The 16,565-nt window shown below is 30.7% G+C and overlaps 2 protein-coding genes across 3 annotated transcripts; one reads left to right on the forward strand and one right to left on the reverse strand.

Annotated features, from left to right (window-relative positions):
• Positions 1-1,918: 1,918 nt before the first annotated feature.
• Positions 1,919-4,323, forward strand: LOC120092746 (membrane-associated kinase regulator 5-like). Its single transcript, XM_039050928.2, has 3 exons — positions 1,919-2,950; positions 3,740-3,811; positions 4,126-4,323. The coding sequence occupies exons 1-3, from the start codon at positions 1,924-1,926 to the stop codon at positions 4,161-4,163; spliced, it is 1,137 nt and encodes a 378-aa protein (XP_038906856.2). The 5' UTR covers positions 1,919-1,923; the 3' UTR covers positions 4,164-4,323.
• An 8,495-nt stretch (positions 4,324-12,818) lies between these two features.
• Positions 12,819-16,126, reverse strand: LOC120092844 (SNARE-like superfamily protein). Of its 2 annotated transcripts, none has more exons than XM_039051072.2 (5): positions 15,825-16,126; positions 15,081-15,319; positions 14,688-14,802; positions 14,080-14,198; positions 12,819-13,152 (listed from the first exon to the last, which is right to left on the reverse strand). In XM_039051072.2, the coding sequence occupies exons 2-5, from the start codon at positions 15,302-15,304 to the stop codon at positions 13,104-13,106; spliced, it is 507 nt and encodes a 168-aa protein (XP_038907000.1). In that variant the 5' UTR covers positions 15,305-15,319; positions 15,825-16,126; the 3' UTR covers positions 12,819-13,103. The 2 variants fall into 2 exon arrangements, with proteins under 2 accessions (XP_038907000.1, XP_038906999.1); XM_039051071.2 differs by having other exon boundaries at positions 15,081-15,309; positions 15,825-16,125.
• Positions 16,127-16,565: the final 439 nt, after the last annotated feature.

Raw genomic sequence — 16,565 nt, forward strand, 5'->3', positions numbered from 1 at the left:
TTTAATCAATTGGGGAAAAGTAGACAACAAAAGGAAAAAAAATTTGGAGGTAAAAGTAATGCCTATAGATTTAATTTTTTTAAAAAAATGGTTACGACCCAATTGATTACCAAACCATGCCTAAATATTCATCCAACGAAGTCTAGATATATATATTCAAAGTATTTATAAATGCCATTTTTTACAAAAATTTGTATTAGTGATCCAGATGTCTATAGTTCAGATCTCTAATCCTTTACTGCAGTAAAAGAAATTAAATAAAGTTGGATTAGTCAATATTAGCAACAAAGTTCATATACACTTTTATTTGTTTAGAACATATCCACTTGTTATAAAGGTTCTTGTGGACTGATTATAATTATTGATTTAGGTAGTCTTATTTTTATAATATTGGTAATTATTTTTGTAGTTGCAACTTTTATAGCATTTTGTATTAATTATAATACAATTGCAACTATACCTAAAACAAATCATTGCATTCACAATATTTTATGTCGCTATTTTTTTTTATTATAGTAAACATGAATTTAATTGTATTTTCATCAAACTTTCACGTTTGTTTTATTATTATTATTATTTGGAGAGAAAAATGTTTTGGTTTTATTCTTTTCATTCTTTCCATTAACATTTTTCATTTTGTGTGAAATTTTTATTTTTTTTTAGGTACAAATAGCTTAAGATTAAATTTCTTTTTTCCCCTTATAATGAACTTTTTGTTTACCAGCTTTTAATAAGAATGAAAGTACACAAAAAGAATTACACCATATTTCCGTAATTACTAATCATTTTGGAAAAAAGAAAACGAAATATTTTTTTTCTTAAAAAAATGTAGATGAAATTGTTATAATATTTTCTTTTGTAATAACAAATATAATAAAATTAAATATTGGAGTACAAATTCTTAATGATCAATTGTCACATGAGTTAGGTTTGTCTAACTCTTTGTTAATTATAGAGCTTGCACATAAATACTATAAAGTATAGACTCACATTCTTTAATTTAAAATCTACATTCCCAAGAGATTAAAAAAAAAAAAAAAAAAAAACTACATCCCAAGTAATGTACAAATTATTATTATAAAGGTTAAGAAAAAAGTATCTAGACATCGTCATAATGTTTTGAAATAAAAATTTTAATTGAAACCAAGCACATATAATAATTACATTTAAATCCTTCTTAAATCATATTTAACTAAACAAAGTTTTGAATAGTAAATTAGGTGTCAAAGTGGGTGGACTATCTTAAAATTTATATATCTTATGCATTTTTTTTTCTCACAACACTAATCGAAGTGAACATAAGTTAGCATGATACTCATAATTTCATGTTTAGAAAATAAAGATTAGGTACCAATAATTCTAAATAAATTTAAATTCTTATTAAATTATTAATAAATAATTAACTACAATAATTAAAATAATTTTCTATATAAAATTATAATATTGTAACAAAATAAATAAATCTTGAGACAAATGAATTGAATTCTCGATCTCTCAAAAAATATTAACTAGTAAGTGTTTCATCCTATAAATAGAAAAAAAAACATTCGATGAAGCAATTACTTGTGACAACCTCCAGATAATTTCTCCTCGAATTGGCATAATTAAAATTCTAGATGAAGGATTATTATTATTATTATTTAATAATACAAGTTTGAGTGAGAATTTGACTATCTAAAATTCAAGTTTAACCAATGCATATTTTAGTTTACCCATTATAAGATTGGAGATCGTATTATCAATCTTTAAATTTATAATTAATTGGTATTTTATCTATCGGACTAGGTTGGAATTGAGAAAATTGTCTTTTGATGTCTTAATGAATTGGCTTTAGTTAAGTTGTGGAATTAAAAGGTCTATTAAGCCATTAGAAATTATGTCAAAATGGCAATGATTGATGAGGGCAACATCCAACAAGACCAAATGCCTATTTCCAAATTCAAAGATGACATAGATATCATTATAAAAATTCCAAAAAGAAAAGGAAAAAAGAAACCAAAACTTAAAATTAAACTAAATAATAATAATAATAAAAGCTTACATCATCCTCTCTGTTTTCCCCTAACACCATTTTCAATTCCAACTCTCTCTCTCTATAAAACCCACCAAAAACCCATCATTTTTCTTCCTCTCCTCTCTCATCTCACCATGGATTCCGTCGCATTTCTCAAGCTATTCAAACTTTCCGGCGCCGATGAACTACAGAAGCACGAGGAAGAAGAAGAGGAAGAAGAAGAGGAAGATTCGTTCTTCGATCTCGAGTTTTTCTCTGTTTCCGCCGGAAAAATTCAAAGCCCAGAACAGAAACCTCAAATTCCGACCAAATTAGGTGATCACATAAACCTCTGTTCCGATTCCATTTCTAAACGGAAGATTCTTCCAATCGAGCCTACTTCAAAGCCCCAATCTCCGATTCAGCTTCTCAAATCGGCCCCCAAGTTCCCTGTTTTCATCTTCAAGAAGCAGAGATCAGTGGCCAAAAACAGAGCGCCCGCCGGAACGGAAGAAGAAGAAGGAAGCAGAGTTCTGAGCTCCAAGCTCAGCAGAGACAATAGCACGAGGCGAATCGGAGGCATTTTTCCGCTGGACCCACGTGAACCTCCGGTTCCAGCTCCGACGAGGCGGTTCTCGAAGGAGGCGGTGCAGAAATATTTGAAGCTGATTAAGCCTAAGGTTCTGAGGAAACCCACCTACAGCGGCGGCGACTTTTCGTCGGCGGCTGTGGATTCGCCAGTGAGGGAGAAGCACGAGAACGGACTCCCGGCGGGGATTCGATTGGTCTGTAGACATCTGGGTAAGAGCAAATCGGCGTCGGCAGCTGGTGGATTGGCAGCGGCAGTGTCGGCGGTGGTTCCTCCGCCGAACCGGAGGGATGATTCGTTGTTGCAGCAACACGACGGGATTCAAAGCGCCATTTTACACTGTAAAAGATCCTTCAACGCCTCCGCAGGTAAAAACGAAGAAAAAAAATTCTTTAAAACTTTTAATTTTCTCTAATAATTCTCACAAGTTTAATAATATTTAAAAAAAAATGGAAAAAAAAAATCAACATTTGAACATTCTGGTTGGACTTTTGTTTTTCCTCCAAATTTAATGAAATAACGCTTAAAATACAAGTTTGGTCCATCTAGTTTTAGTTTTGTTTCATTTTAGTTAGTTTATTATTCTGTATTTTTAATAAATCTTAAAATTACTCCATGTAATTTGTTTCTTCCTATTTTTCTCGAACAATTTAGTTTATATGAGCATCTTCTTCATATCTTTTCTTAGATAAAAATTATTATTTTTATTTAATCAATATTGATTTAAAAATAATTTTAAATGACTAAATTTAATATTTATTAAATTAGATAATTGAAAATGTGTAAAAAAAATAAAACAAGACTCAGAATATAGAGAGGAATAGTATTTTAACCCATAATTTTTTTTTTTATCTTAATGAAAACTTCTAACCTAAGTTATAAATTTAGTTAATGAACTTTAAATTTTTAAAAAAATAAATTTATGTGTCTTCTAATAAAAAAATTAAGATACATATACAATTTTTTTTAAAATTTAGAGATTAAATATATAAAATCCTCAAAGTTGGATTAAACACATTAGCCTCGATTACTGAGGGTGTCAAACTTGTAAATTGCAATTCAATAATTAAAAGAAAAAATGACTTGAAAAGTTTTTAGAGAACAAAAAGGCTAAATTGTAAAAGGCCATTAATGCATTGATTTATTTTGGTGGTCAGAAAAACCTGTGTGGTTATCAAGGTCTGAATCAGCAGCCTCACAAGAAAGGCCAAGAAGTCTATCTTGCAAAGGTATACATCCTTTTATTATTGTTGTTGTTTTATATATAATAAGGTATTTAGTTTTGGAAAAATTTATACGAATAGAAAAAAAATATCAAATTATTTACGAAAATAACAAAAAAAAAAAATTGGATAGACTTCTATCAGAATCTATCATATAATATCAATGATAAATTTCAATCATCAAAGGATTAAATTTTGCTATTTTGTGTAAATAGTTTTTTTTTTAAATACTCTCTTCTTTTTTATTGATTTAGTATTTTTTTTTTTTTACAAAAATTACTTGAAATAATGAAATGTTTTATGATGATTTATTTTTGCAGATTTTAGTTTCAAAGAAAGCAAAGAGGAAGGGAATTGAAGAGTGAAATTAAAGAAAGGGTTATTTATTTTGTAAAGGGAAGGGAAAATTTTTGGGTGAAGAAAATGGTGATGAAATGGGTGTGTTGAGAGTTGAGATGGGATGTGTAAAGGGCTCATAATTATTATGAAACCATTTGAAAAGAAATCTGATTCTCAAATCTGCCTTTGTGTTGGATTTTGTCTCTTGCAAACTCCAACCATTAAACTCCCCCACCCCCCCAAAAAAAAGTTCTTTTTATTTTTCATATATATATATTTTAATGCTCCAAACTTAAAGATTCGAAATTTGGATTTGGCAACAATTGACTCCGGCATTCTCTTGCATTTCCACAACCTAGTCACGTTATTTACTTGTCTTAAACAGCTTATAAGGATGAAGATTGTCCCCAAAAACCAACAATGTTCTTTTAGCTTATTTTGTCTTACGAATTCTTCTAAGAGGTTATCCTAGAATTGCTCCAAGTGTGTTTTCGGATGCTTCTAAGAATTTTTTCAAGAGATCATCTAACATAAAATTGCTTCAAGTATGCTTTGTCTTAAAGAGCTTCCAAGAGTGAAGACCATCCTACAAACCAACATGAGTTTTTTCTGTATGTTTTGTTCTTACTCATTCGTTTATGAGAATTTTTTCCAAGAGGAAATCCAATGTAAAATTATTCAATGTTAAGTACGTTTAACTTTTAGAGTTTTTATGATTAAATCACCGAAAAGGAAGGTGTACCTTGTTGGTACATATAGTAACTTTTAATTTCATCATGTACTTTTCTCTAAAATTTAGAAAAAAAATGTTTTTATTTTAACTCCTTAATAAATTATCTGTAAATATTGTTAAAAAAAAGTTGTTTCTCAAGCATGCAATAAATTCCTAAACATATGGATGATATGAAATTGATATAATTTTAGAAGGATATGACATTATAGCCATTTTTATTGAAATTTATGAATTATAAGAAGTTATTTGTGCTTTAATTGAATATACTTTCATGCAAAACTTTTTTTTAATTAATGAAAAAAAATAGTGATGACTAATTAAGTGTATCATTAATATTAAAAGTGAAAAACCATTTTTAATCTATTAATTAAAATTTTAATTTAACTATTATTTTGCTAAAATGAATTTATTTCAAGAATAATTGACAATACACAAATTGAAGTTTCTACAATCTCTCATATTCTTAATTATTGTACTAAAAATAATTCTTAATTTTGTATGTTTTTAAATTTTAAAATTTGTGATACATTAGTGATAATATTGAGGTTTGCTTCTTAGATGCAAAAAATTAAATTGATTTGAGGGTTGGAAATGTTAGTAATTTGTTAGTCGAGTTATCACTATGGATATTATTCATGATCTATTAGAGATAATATTTTAAGTTTGATATCTTTTTATTTTAGTACAACAAAAGGAAGTAAGAAGATTTGAACATATAATCTCAATAAAAGAATTATACATACATATATACATTCGGCACCAAATGGGTCTGACATTCTCTTGCATCCTGGCCACATTAGCTATTTGTCTTAAACTGCTTACTAGGATGAAGATTGTCCCCACAAATGAACAATGTTCTTTCTGTTGGGGTTGATGTCCTAAATCTCGTGGATCCTGTAGTTTTTAATTATAATGTATAAATAATTTATTTATCTGAAAAAATTAGAGAAATTTTATTTGACATTTAATAACATTAACTCACAAAACCAATAAACTAAGATCAAAGGCTATCTTCTATAACTTAAACATGTATGTAGAGACATACATATGGATCATGTTAAAGAGATAATCTAAACAATTTGTAGTAGATGGATAAGGCTGAATACCTCATCCTGATGGCATTATGAATATGACCCGTTTTGTAGATGTTACATTTGTTGTAAGGTGCTATAAATGATCTAATCTTGATCATTCATGTGGAGATATGTGAGCGGGGGTATTTTATACTAAGAGTTTGTATAAGAACGGACCATGAAATGGATAGTCTCACTGTGTTACACCGTTAATAGGAGAGTTTTACATTTCACCAGGATGACCATATGTGACTTGACCTGAATCTGAGTGAGTTGTGAACTTCTGCCTATGAAGGCAGTCCTTTGATTTGCATGGGTGAGAGTGGCCAGTTTGCTGACTCAATAAGCCTAACATTTTGGGAATATGTCTGATTGGGAAGTTGGGAACACAGCTATACCAAGAAGAGATTTACTCCTCTATAGTTAGAGAAAGTAGATAAATTGTTCATTTAAAAGCTGATTCTGGGGTTTGAACAATGTGGTGCCATACCTTTTCCTGGTCCGAGAAGGGTTTGGTCATAGTTGGACTATGATTTATTGTTCATTAGAGGGATTAGTGGTACTTAAGGAGTTAGATATGAGTTAAATGTAACTACAGGAGCACAACGGTCATTTTGACCAAATTGTACTTACGAACAATTTGTGAAAGGTCATTGCACCATTGGTTAGTTATATCTAGTGGACACAAAAATATATATTGTGTGAACAGTGCAACTGTCCGTCTTTAGTGGAGTAACCAACAGTTAATGAAAGTTGGGTAATTTAATTAAAGAGTTTAATTAATTATCCAAGTACCATTGGAGCTTCAAACTATAGGTCCATAAGGCTCTCTCGATAGCTCAACTGGGTTTATTAAAAATCAAATTAATTTTGGACTAATTTGAATAGTTCAAATTAATTGAGGGAATTAATTATATATGATCTAATTAACATAATGTATTTGATACATTATAATATAAAGTTTATTTTGAGAGAATAAGTATTTAAATATGATTAAAATATTACTTATATGAATTTATATGTATTGGATTGATATAGTTATTTAATATAATTTGATTTATAGTAAATATCATAGATTAATTGAGAGTTTTTCAAGCTTTAGGTTATATTATATTTGATATAATATAAACTATAGGTTATGTGTTATATTAATTATAACATATAGTATAATATATGTTATATATAATTATTATATATAAATTTATTATTATTATTATTAATTTAATTAAAATATGTTTTAATTTAAATTTGAATTAAAGGGTGGGAGTTATGAAAATAACGTCCCTTTCCTTAATACTCTCAATTAATGGTGGGTTGTGGCAATTGTAGGGATTCTATCATCTTCTTCCCTAAAATCACATAAGGTTTGAGATCTCCTATAAGGCTCTTCGAAGAAAGCTCTCGCCTACAATTTTTCTTTAAAATTAATCTCTCCATCTTCCTAATTTTAACACAGAGCCCACAAATTTCTATGGTTTCTCAATCTCAAAAGAGAATACCAAAGTTTTTTTTATTTATTTAGTGGTGTCCAACTATTTTGATCAATTGGGTTTTTGTTCATGATTCAAGGAGAGTTCGTGAATTTTACACAAGATTCGTGATTTTTTTATTTTTTTTTATTTTTTTGTTTTCAAGGATATGTAAATCTAAGCCCTATTTTCTCCTCTTCTATATTTACTAAAACATGCTGTAAATTTCTATTAGGATGCATATTTTTCTTCTTTGTAATTTTAATAAATATGTTGTGGAAGTCAAATTTGGGACACGATCTTGCTTCTGCATCGATTTTCACAAATCATCACTTAAGCTTGTTTTGTCTTCATTCACATGTTTCTTGTAATTTTTCCTAATAGGTTATCCTGTTTAGAATTGTTCCAAGCATGCATTCACATGCTTCAAGGAATTTTTAAAGCAAGGCATGCTTTGTTTTAAGGAGCTTCTAAGAGTGAAGACCTCCCACAAACCAATACAAGTTTTTTCAATATTTTTTGTCCTTACTCACATCCTTCCTAAGAATTTTTTTCAAGAGGAAACTCAATATAAAATTGCTCAAAACTAAGTATGCTTACTTTTAGAGTTCTTATGATTAAGTTACCGAAAGGTGCACGTTGTTGGTATAAATAGTGACTTTTAATTCTTTTTAAGTCTTTTAGAATTCCTCTCATTCAGATGAGATCTCGATTCATTCATACCCGTCCTAAACTCAAACACTAGAAATTTACACAAACTTATCACACTGTATCAATCTTCTTCTTCAACTTTTAATTTCACCATGTAATTATCTCTATAACTTAGAAAAACAAATGTTTTGAGTTCTCTTTAAATATTGTTCAGAAAAGTTTCTTCTCAAGCATTCAATACATTCTGAAACATATGGATGATATGAAGTTGATATAATTTTCCAATAATTTTAGAAGAATATGACATTATACCCATTTTATTATTGAAATTTATGAATCAATAGTTCACATGCACTACTTTATTTGAAATCGAAGGTTCTACGATCTCCCATATTCACAACTATTGTACTAAAAATAATTATTAATTTCGTGTTGATGTTTTTAAGTTTTAAAATTTAACATATTCAATTCCTTTTAATTATATCCTTTCATAAAAAAATGCATCAAATTTTGTATGATTAAATTATTGTTTTGCTAGCATATATAAACCCAAAAATATGTTGTTCTTACACTATTTAACACATGAGATCTAACTTGGCCATTAGAAAAATAGAGTTTATCTATTAATAAAGTGCATTTCTTTCAAGTGGCGTGCACAAACATACATATTATTTTGATAATAATGTGGCATGGAGTCGAATCTCAAAATTAAAAATTAATAGTACTAATTGATCATGCTAGTTGAATTATTAAATAACCAATTTATTGAAATAAGAAGCCATAAAAGTTCTCATTTAAAGCAGAGGACAACCACTCGGTATAACCAAAATACCACAAAATAATCTTAGCCAATTCGAAAATACCTCCTTGTTGAGGAGGTAAAGTTTGAATTATGTTATTTTTTGCTTGTATATTTTTTTTTTTTAACATCCCTCAAATTGATATAGTTTGTATCATTTATATTGATTGGCAAAATGCTAACAGGTTATTTCAAAGTTTAAGTTGAGATGATATGGCTTGATTTAGTAGCTAGTGAGACAGAGTATAAATGAATATATAAAAAGGGTTAAATAAGATTTTAGGTTGAGTTCAGTGGATTAAAATATAATTATTGATATGTGCTAAGGGTTGGAAATATTAGTAATTTGTTAGTTGAGTTATCACTACGGATATTATTCATCATCTATTAGTGGTGATACTCTAAATTTGATATCTTCTTATTTTCGTACAATAAGAGACAATATGAAGATTTGAATATATGATCTCGATGAAAGAATTACATGTCAATTATCATTGAACTATACTCACTTTGACGCCGAGTTTCTTTTCTCTCAAATAGTTCGAAAATCAATCATCAATATCTCCGATTCATACCAAAAACAAAAACACACAAAATTAATTCACCCTTTTCTGTCAAAATTTATATTTCTCATTCATCCTTCCTTCCAATTCCAACATTCATAGTGTCTATAAACCTACGAAGCACAAATACAGATACGACTACATAATACAGATACGATCGGATACGACGATTTGTCAATTTCTAAAAAACTAAGATACGGATACGTCTAAGGATACGTTACTTTTTTATTTGATATATATATATTTCTAAAAAACGAGGATATTGATACGTTGAAGATACATTTTTTTCTTTAACAAAATCTAGGATATAGATAAATTTAGCATATAAGTTAATAACATTAGCACAAAATAGAATACAAATACTGAAATACAATATAAAAAAAAGCAACATCTAAGGTGTTGAAGTACAATAGTTAATAAAATACAATAGAAAAGTGACTCATATTGCAAAGAAGAGGAAGAAGAAAAAGATTAGAGAGAGAAGTATGAAGATAAACGAAGAACTTATTGTTGAAAACATCAAAATGGTTTATATTTTGGTGGACTTTGTGGGGACTCAAATGTGAAGGTGGAGATTAATTGGTATCAGTATCCGATACGTGTCTAATACTTATTTTCTGCCTCACATGAAGTATCTGTGTTTTATAGCTCTAAACTAAAATCAAAGCTCATATTTGACTCATTGTCATTGTATGATCTTGGTCTTTGGCGTTTACTTGTCAATTCTTACACACACATATATATATATCATAGAAACCCAAAAATAATGTTATGGGATTGTATGGCCTTGTCTCGTCAATTTACTTAACATAACTGTTCATGATTTGATTTGAAATTGAATTGGACAACTATTCGGAATGATAAAACAAGTTTGTATATATGAATGTATATATTTATGGTTTGGTATGACTTAAGACCTTGACTTGTAGACTTTTTAGCTTAGGCTACTTTGTTTGACCTCATGTAGTGGGGTTACCTTAACATTTATTCATATGAAATTTTCAAAAATATCTTTATATGTTCGTAAGTTCAACATTGACATAAGAAGTGAATAGATATTTTTATTGTATTATAAAAAAAATTGATAAAGTATAACAAAAATATCACTAATATGAACTCTAAATTAATAATAAAACATTTGAATTTATTATGATAGAATGCTTATGAGAAGTTTGAGACTCAATTTTATAGATGTATCATAATTTTTTTTAAAAAGAATTATAAATATGAAAAGAAGCATAAAAATATTGAAACACGTGAGCATTTCATCATCATCATCTTCTTTTTTCAATAAGTTTAAATGTCTTAATTTCTTTTTTCAATAACTTTAAATGTCTTATTATTAATATTAAGTTCATACTAGTGACATTTTGTTAATATATATGGTTTTGAAGGCTCCAATTGGTAACCATTTTATTTTTTATTTTTTATTTTTAAAAAAATTAAGTCCATGGACACTAAAGCGAAATTTTGAGAATTAAAAAAAAAAAAAGCTTTCAAAAAGTTGTTTTTATTTTTGAAATTTGGCTAAGAATTCAACTATTATAAAAGATGCAAAATCGTTGTAAGAAATATGAATGAAATAGGTTTAATTCTAAAAAACAAAAACAAAACACCAAAAGATTACCAAACGAGGCCAAAAATGTTAATTTTTTTTATGCTATGAAAATGTTGATATTGAACCCAAATACACAAAAAACCTTGATTACGTTTCATCAAATTTCTATAAAAGGAATTATAGCTTGCTTGAAGTATCTTTTGATAAAAAAAAAAAAAAAGACTTTCTAAATAAAATTATCTATAAACACACATTTAGAAAAGTTACTAATTTAATGTAATTGACTTTTTGGGTGTTTTTACTTTTTAGATCACCAAATCAAACACTAAGGCCAGCGATTTTAGATTATAATTAGTTGTACAATGATGATGTAATATCAACATATTGAAAATAACATCACTCATTTATTTAAAAAAACAGTTGCTCATTTTAGATGACTTGTCAAGTAAAACAATAATGTTTCGTCCAATCTTGAGACTTGAAGTCAAAAGTTTGATTTATCCCTTCCCCATATTATGTAAAAAAAAAAAAAAAAAAGACTTGATTCAAAACTATATAGAAATTAGATCATGCTCCATTTGATAACTACTATCTTTCCAGTTCTATATTTTGGACTCGAACATAGGACGTGAAGAATAATACCGGGGTGAAGAATAATACCGGGCATCCTATCTACCAACAAGCCAATCCTGGTCTTTTTTTCTTCAAATTTATATTTAAAACTTGTTCTATATTTAAAATTTATATACATTTCCTTTCATTTTTTTTTTCCTTTTGCTATGATTTCACTTCTGGAAGCAACACAAATGAATTTTTAGTCAAATTCTTATTAAAAAAAATGTAATTTTTTTAATTTTCAAAACTTGACTTGGTTTTTAAAATATAAGTAGAATGTGAATAGCCAAACAAAAACACTTTAGTGAAACTAGTGTTTATAAACATGGTTTTTAAAAACCAAAGATATGTGCCGCCACCATGGGAATGCAACCGTAAAAACAGCCCATGGGCATAGCATCATACAGAATTGAAGTATCATCAGACCACAGAGAACAGAGAACCCAACTTTGAACTTGGTTTTGCTCTTATGTTGGCTTATACCTCATTACAATCGTATCAACTCCACAGCTGTATCACGAGACAGGGTCACAGATTAGAGTTAAAACAGGTGAAGGTTTCAGTTAAAGCCACAAACCACCTTACTGAAAATGGATTACAAGTACTCATACAATGGAAAGATTTACTATCATGTGAAGCCATTTGGAGATCCTCCAACCAGATTCAATGATGTTTTTCGTCCTTCAGACCTTAGGAATTAAGGCTCCAAACTCGCTTGGAGCGAGGAGAGATTTAAGAAAGAGCTCGGTGGCATCAGCGAAAGAAAAAGCAATGTAATGCGCACAATCGCACACACCAAGCAACAAGAATTTCAATTGGCTTAGACATCGGGAATCAAAGCAGAGGAAACCCAGAGTTTGTCTAATCTTCTTTCAGATATAAGCCTCCATTACAAGAAATCCCTAGCCCATAGTTACAAACATATCTCTTCACGAGTCGAGGCCTATCAACCTTAAAGCACCAAGATCCATTCATCAAGATTGACAATTTTCCTACATTATGATGGGTGAATCCTAGGTTGAACATATACCAAGAAATTGATGAAGAGACCATGGAAAGGGGGAAGTGGTTAAGAAGGCAATTGAACAAAATCCTCTCCCATTTGAAAACATTTCACATTTTTACACAAAGAACGCCTAATGTATGGTACGTGTGTAAATGTAACAAGAGATATATAGATGCGTTACTATAAACTATACATGAGCAGCAAAGATTTGTACTAAAATTCCTTTTTTTTCTTTTTTCTTCCACCACTATCACAAAGAAGTTGCCGCAGAATGCTGGGAGAAAAAAGGGGAGAAAGGAAAAAGATAAACTAGAATCATTCACACCGGTGCACTCTCTACAGGAATCAATAGAAAACAAAAGGAAACTCCCAAGTAGGCATTTTAATAGCCTGAAACTGCACCATATCCAGTGAATCGCATTCATTCATTGAAAAAAGACAGAGCATACAAATTGAATGAAACTAAAACGGCAGAGCAGTCACTACCTCTGATTATATACTTCTTACATATTGGTCAAGACTTGTATTGAATAGCTCACACCTGCAGAAAGCAAAATCAAGAGAGTCGATATTGTGTTGCCAGGACAAACAAAAATTAACATTATTTTCATTATAAGAATGATATCATATCAAGCATGAATTGTTTGAGGTTGGGTTAAGTCCGTAAATAAAAATTTTGAAATATTTCAAAAAGAGTAAACAGGAGAAGTCAATGAATAATCTCCCACGTAAAACTTTCTGGTAAAAGAGGGATTAAATTAACATTTCATTTCATTTCATTTCATATGGTTTGAGTTTGCTTTCAATTTGGCCTAAATGGTTTTAGAATTTTCAATTCCATTATAGTCCCTATAACTTAGTTAAATCTCCCAAAAATGTTACCATTTTTAGATGCTAATAGTTCTCTCTCCCTCTTTTTGGATATCCGTGAGTGTCCGAGCCAACTTATGCGCACTCGACTAATTTCATGGGACAACCCGTGACCCTTAACATTTGGGTGTCAAGGAAACTTGTAAGAAATTAATTCCTAGGTAGGTGGTTACCATGGATTGAACCTTTGACCTCTTAGCCATTTATTGAGACCATGTCTCCTTTTTACCACTAAGCCAACCCATGATGGCTAGAAGCTAATAGTTTTCTAGAACACGGTCTTTTTCTTTGGAAGTGAAGAAAAAGGACGATGCACTACCATTCAATATAAGGTATATCTAAAGGTTAAATTGATCATAATTATGGTTTGAATCGAGTCCGATCAGAAAAAAGAGGAAAGCAAAAACCAATAGTACATTCCCTTATCCCAGACGTCATTTGATCTTTTGTAAATTGAAACCAATTGATGCATGCATTACAAGGTCAAATTCATCAAAGATGTTGATTTTATTCTGCAAGAGTTCAAAGTGAATTTCTTTGGACTAGATTACTAGAGATGGTATATAGAACATATGCATCAACCCAAGCTAACAATTACCTGATTGGGGTTCCTGGACTGTAGATGGGATTTTTCACTACATATTCAACATACAAGTTGTAGATGTACTTCAATGAGTCCCTCAGGTCACCGGTTCTAGGATGGGTAACCAGGATAATCTGAAAACAAAGGAACAATCCAATGATCCATCAATGCACACAAAATTGAATTTCAAACTAATTTATTAATCTCATAGGATCTCCATTTTGCACCTTTGGTTAATTATTTTCCAAACAGAAACAATTTTAAAACAGCAGCTTCACAGGGCTTCTTCCAAAAACCCAACTTTAACTCTTCAAGAATAAAACAAGAAGAAAAAGATTTGTTGGAAATATTATTCATCACCAAGGAAACTGAACTTTCTAAGAACAACAAAGAAAAGTAAGAAAATTTCACAAGGTTACGAATAAAAACTTAAGTCTAATAACGGTAAATAAACAAGTCAATGGCAGAAAACAAATATTGGTTTCATTAGATCTCAATAATTCATATGTAGTCTGCTCCGATTATGCCATAAATCAAGTTATTTAATTTATCAATTCAAGTAGACATTCATGAAACTACAATGGCAAAATCGACAATAACAGAAGAAAGAAGGTTAAACAAACCTTTATCCCTGATGGAGTTTCAGTAAAACTGAGCTTGTAGGTATTTGTACGAAAACTGTGGAATGAACAACCTTGGCCAGGTAACTGAGGCACCCCAAGATTTCCTTTATCAGCGCTGTAAATGTAAAAAGAAAGCTATCACTTCAGAATCTAATTCCCGAAAGCAGTCCATCACTTCCCAGTAAGTTAATCCTTTGAAAAGTCAAATCAAAATCTACAATCAAATTAGACATCTTATAGTTATTGCCACCGACCACGAAAGAGCAATGCATTTGTCCAGTTATTAAGGCTTAAAAATATAGTTTGCATTAATCTCCTATCTTGTTGGATCATTACTTGAGCTAGGCACAGCATAAGCCAAAGTAGTTTCCCAGTGAAGGAAGAAACATAAACCTGGTTGGGTCCATCTTCGCAGTGAAGGACTTAAGCGAGAAGAGCAAACCAAACATGAGTTTGTGGTCTTGCTGGGGATTCAATGTCCGGAGAGGCCGATTCCATTCCCTGTAGAACAAACAAACTCCATTCCTATTGAAAATATACATCATATGCACATTGTTTCCAGTTGTAGTCGGCACTGGAGGCGAAGGGCTAATCTCTGACCCACCAAAGAACTGCATGGTTTCTGGAATAAACTAAACTGAATCAAATCAATTGTCATACAAAAATGATCTACGAATCTAAGATTCTAACAAAACCCCAGCATTTTCCCTCAACTCTACAGTCAGTTGTCTAGCAAAGCAACTAAGAGTTCAGTCATTCCTATTATAATTCATTGAGGTTAAAAAGAAAATAGCGAATCGTCAACGGGTGAAATCTAAGCCGACCCAAATCAGGACTCAGTAAAGCAAGAATTTGTATGACTCGACCAAAATAACCCAGATGCATTTCCCTTTGGCCTCTCTACAGAACCACTCTATATACTTAGAAACAAATCTAGTGTAAATTTGGAAGTCCTATTCATACAGAGTCCCAAGGAAAAGAAATGTAGAAGGGACATTGCAGAGAGAGTAGATTTTGCTGATGGATCATAGAAGAGACTGAGACCAGGGGAAAATGGAGAGGCAATTCGTGATGAGGTGGATGATGACAGATTCAAGAAGGAGCATCAAAATCAGGCAACGGAGACGAGAAAGATACCTCAGAGAGCGGAGACGGCAGATAAGCGGAAGCGACCAGATCCAACGACGAAGTTCTTAATTCGTCAGGCAATGATTGCCGGAGAAAACGGCAGCAGATCGGAGCCTCCCGGCGCAGGAGACGCGTCCGACGATTACAGATTGAATGAAGGTCGTTTGTGAAAGGTGTACGCAAATCGGTCTCTCTTTTAATCAGTCGCTGCGCTCGGAGTCGAACTCCAAACTGGCTTTTTTTTTCTTTTTCTTTTTCCAACCCAAAGTAAAATTACGGAACTAGTCATGATGTTGTGTACTGTATCTATGTTGTCGGCTCTCACTCTTGATTAATGGGGCATTTCTTAAAGCAAAATAGATCTTTTCAAAATGCTAAATTACAAAGGAAAAAAAAAGTTCGTCAACCTGAACAAAGGTGAGCCTTTTTTAGTACAACACTATACCGAGTGGGAGATTGAACATCTGACAAAGTCGTGTTAATATCACTGAGACCAGGGGCATGCAAAAATTTGAGAAAATCGATGAATCTGGATCGAATGAAATCGATTGGTTTAGCCCAATTTCTTAAAAAAAATCTCGATACCGATTCATTGCTAGTGAGAACCGACCAATTTGGTTTGGTTTTAGATTCAAGAGTTTTAAAAAACCTGTAGAACCGAACTAAACCAACTTTTATTATGTTTATATGTATTTTTCTGATTATATGAGCTCATCTCAACCCACTTATTCCTTTTAGTTTGAAAAACCC

The sequence above is a fragment of the Benincasa hispida genome, chromosome 12 (assembly GCF_027475165.1).
Source record: "Benincasa hispida cultivar pf3 chromosome 12, pf3_genome.v1.1, whole genome shotgun sequence".
NCBI classification, from domain to species: domain Eukaryota; kingdom Viridiplantae; phylum Streptophyta; class Magnoliopsida; order Cucurbitales; family Cucurbitaceae; genus Benincasa; species Benincasa hispida.